Genomic DNA, 3,419 nt, shown 5'->3' with positions numbered 1-3,419 from the left:
GTCCTGGAATCAATCCCCTGTAGGTACTGAGTGACGACTTCATTTTTGGGGGAGTCAGAAGTTATAAATGGATTTTCAATTGTGTAGGGGTCAGCGTCCCTAACCCCATGTTATTCAAGGGTCAACTGTACTCAGTCTTGCATATTAGTCAAAGCTTACATACTGCCTTTGACTCTCTAATTTTCAGGTAGTGCCTCATTGCCCAAAGCCATAAGGGTAGTGACAATAGAAAGTACAGTGGAAGATGGAGACTATAAATATGTGAATTTGGCTTCAAAGTCCGTCTGTATTATATTGCTTGTTTTAGTTTTAAAACCCAAGTCTTCACAGCATGATAGTCCACATCAGAGACTGAGAGGGAAGAAGCAAATGTTTATTCCATTCCTCTTCTAATTGACTGGCACTGATAAAAGGGGATGAGGAATCAGCAAGACTTTGTTGGTATGCTGTTTCTTGGTCACCAGCTATTGGTCCCATTGCTAATAGATGGTTTTATCAGTGTAAATTTGCTTTCGTAGTGCCTGATCCAAAGGCAGTGGGCACTGGAAATTACATACACACACACAAATTCACATGGGACTTATATGTCATATCAAGGTTGCTTCTAGAGCTGAAGAGTAGTCAGCCACTCATTGAATTTCAGGATTTTTTTATTCTGAAATTCCCAAGAAGCATACTTTCCACTCCTGTGCTAGAGTAGCACTAGGTGACTGTGCCAGCATTCAGAAGGCAGTGGAACCTGACAGTCTTTCTTTCTTTCTTTTTTATGTTAGCTTGTGAGATGTGTAGCACAAGATGACAAGCTCATTTATAACCGTTTTTTCCTGCCAGGTCACTTTGCCAAGAGATCTTATTATGGATTCTGGAGAAGCTGGAGAGGAAGAAGGCAATTGCCAGCCTGAAAGGATTTGCAGGGTTGGACAAATCTGTACCTTCCCTCCATTCTCTGTGTCAGTTTAGAGCTGCCACTCAAGGTGGCATTATGATTACCATCAAAGAAGCCATTTGGTGAGTCCGCCCATCATTTACTGTCTTTCTTCAAATTTGATTGTATCCAAAAGGCCATTCTGTGACTCGTCCACTAAGGGGCGCTAGTAGAAAGGAAACCAGAAATTCAAGAGCTGAGGTGCTGCTGTTTATAATCTCTAAATGAAATGTCAGCCTTAAGTAATCCTCCAGGTTTTTCCTAGATGCTAGCTAATAGTAGGTGCAGTTTACTGGAGCCTCACAGCTCTGCATCACACCAAGCCTACGTTGTTCTCCAAGTCTTTGCTAGTGAATTAAATGGCAGACACATGGTCACCCTCAACACCAATGCCATTTCTGACTCTCAAAATTGTATATGTGTGTTTAGAGTCAGACTTATTCCTAACGGAAATTGCCTATCTTTTATGGCAATTTTATGATGGGGGTTTGTTTCTCCTAGGGATTGATTAGAAGTTGCTTAATAAATGCTAGTGAAATGGTTAATTTATTTTTCCATCTCACAAGTGTATTTTAAATTATTTCCATTTTCTGGGTAATATGTGTAGATGTTATTACGTTGGGATATAAGTTCTTGTTGATCAGAGTTCATATAGTATTTAACTGGTGGCAGCTACCCTATTTAGATTTCATCTCACATTCAAAATGCTGCTATTTGTTAAAGTGTTTAAATTTAATATTTTTATTCATGGTTAACTTTAAAGTTTTAGAACACTCTTTCAATATGATGGACTTGAGGAAAATAGGAAAAAAACACACTGATTGCAAACAGAATTATTAGTACAAACTCAGTCAATTTACTGAGAGCTGTTGAACATCAGTAGGCTTTGTGGTTATAACTATGGCTCTGAATTTAAAAAGCTTAAAAAATTTTTGTCATGTTTATTTAAAAAATCCTTTGGAACAGTTAACCTGGGACTGATTTAGTGACTAGAGAGTTTTATAGTTTCTCTTCATGGTAGGAAAACAGTGAGTGAGTGAATCTCCATCCACTGCCAAGTCCTTAGACTGGGGTCTCTACATGGGTTTTTAGGAGTCTATACTCCNACAAAAGATGTTGGTAAGGAAGGGTGGCTCCATAAGGATTACCTCTGGGAACACAGAATCCAGAGCCAAATAATAGGCCCTTATGTTATCTGGGAGAATCTCTTTTTTACCCCCTGTAATTGGTGATATATAATTAGGCCTGCATATTACTTCTGAACACTGCCATACAATGCACTTCATTTAGCTGGGCTTATGGAGATTAGATCATGTACAGGAAGCTTGCTCCTTGGTTACTGAATTCCACAGAGGAGTTGGGAGGCTTAAGGAGTGTGAACACTTAGGGTTGATTTAAAGGGACAGGGTTCTTTGGAAAAGTAGAGATTTTTCCAGCTTATGCCTCCACGGCCTTTAGTTTTCCATAAATAGCATTGATTCGTACGTCAGTACTTTCTGTAAATAAGGGCCTCTTTAAGCTTCCCTTCCCTCATCCTTTAAAACAGGGCTGCGAATACTGACTTTGTGAGATAGTTATAATTTCAATGAGCTAACTCTATAAAGAATCAGCCATTGCCCCTAGAAGATAAAAATCCATAGTTCCTGGAACACATACTAAGAGTGTAATTATTGTCAGTTCCTCTTCCTTCTCCTTTTATCATCATTATCACTGTCCACACGATCAGGCTTTAATTTATTCTAACAGAATTACATTTTGAGATCCTGTCATGTTTGACTGGAGTTTTGAATAGCATTTTGCACTTCTTAAGGTATTTTAAGTTATCCACCTTGAATTATTGTTATTATAATTGGTTTACTTGTTTTATTCTTCCTGTTAAATCACAAGTAATCTGAGAGATGACTCTTATTCGTGTTTGTATTTACTATAGCACCTAGGACAATACTTTGATCCCAGTGGGCATTCAAAAAAAGTTTGTTGAATGCTTTTTAAAAGTTACAGATAAAATATGTATCATAATTATTGTTAATAAAAATTAACATCCTCACACTTTTAACCCTATAAAGCCAGTGCAGATCTAGGTACACTGCATAACTTATCTGAACATTTATTGATTTAGAGAGAACAGGGCATGCCATTGTGGTAGTTACACCTTAAGAGTGACAAATCTAGAGCAAGCTTTGTGTGTTTTTTTTTCTTAGATCTAGTTTTAAATTTTTATGTGGCATTAATTGCTTGTTAGTTCCTGAGCATAGGGCCTTCAGCAGTAAGAGAATTATTGTACAGATGAATAATATGCATATTAGAAGATTCAGAGGTAGTCAAAAGTAGGGAAATAAGGTGTCAAAAAGGGATTAGTTTACCCATTTCGCCCAGCAGTTCTTCAGGCTGCACACACAGAGGGCTGCAGTCCAGTTTACCTCCTATGTTTCTGCCTGTCAATCTCAAGTGGCTTCATTAGCCTTAGAGCTAAAGTTGTTCGCCTTAGAGCTAG

The 3,419-nt window shown here is 38.0% G+C and overlaps 1 protein-coding gene across 1 annotated transcript in view; it reads left to right on the top strand.

The window, feature by feature from the left end:
- TANGO6 (transport and golgi organization 6 homolog) overlaps positions 1-3,419 on the top strand; it is a 175,971-nt gene that overhangs the window by 42,773 nt on the left and 129,779 nt on the right. The window contains exon 9 of the mRNA XM_019653763.1: positions 832-1,008. Coding sequence (XP_019509308.1) covers positions 832-1,008 — 177 coding nt within the window. The remainder of the gene's footprint in view (positions 1-831; positions 1,009-3,419) is intronic.

Source organism: Hipposideros armiger, unplaced genomic scaffold, assembly GCF_001890085.2.
Source record: "Hipposideros armiger isolate ML-2016 unplaced genomic scaffold, ASM189008v1 scaffold_9, whole genome shotgun sequence".
NCBI classification, from domain to species: domain Eukaryota; kingdom Metazoa; phylum Chordata; class Mammalia; order Chiroptera; family Hipposideridae; genus Hipposideros; species Hipposideros armiger.
The sequence above is the reverse complement of the archived record's forward strand: the minus strand, read 5'-3'. Positions and strand labels throughout refer to the sequence as shown.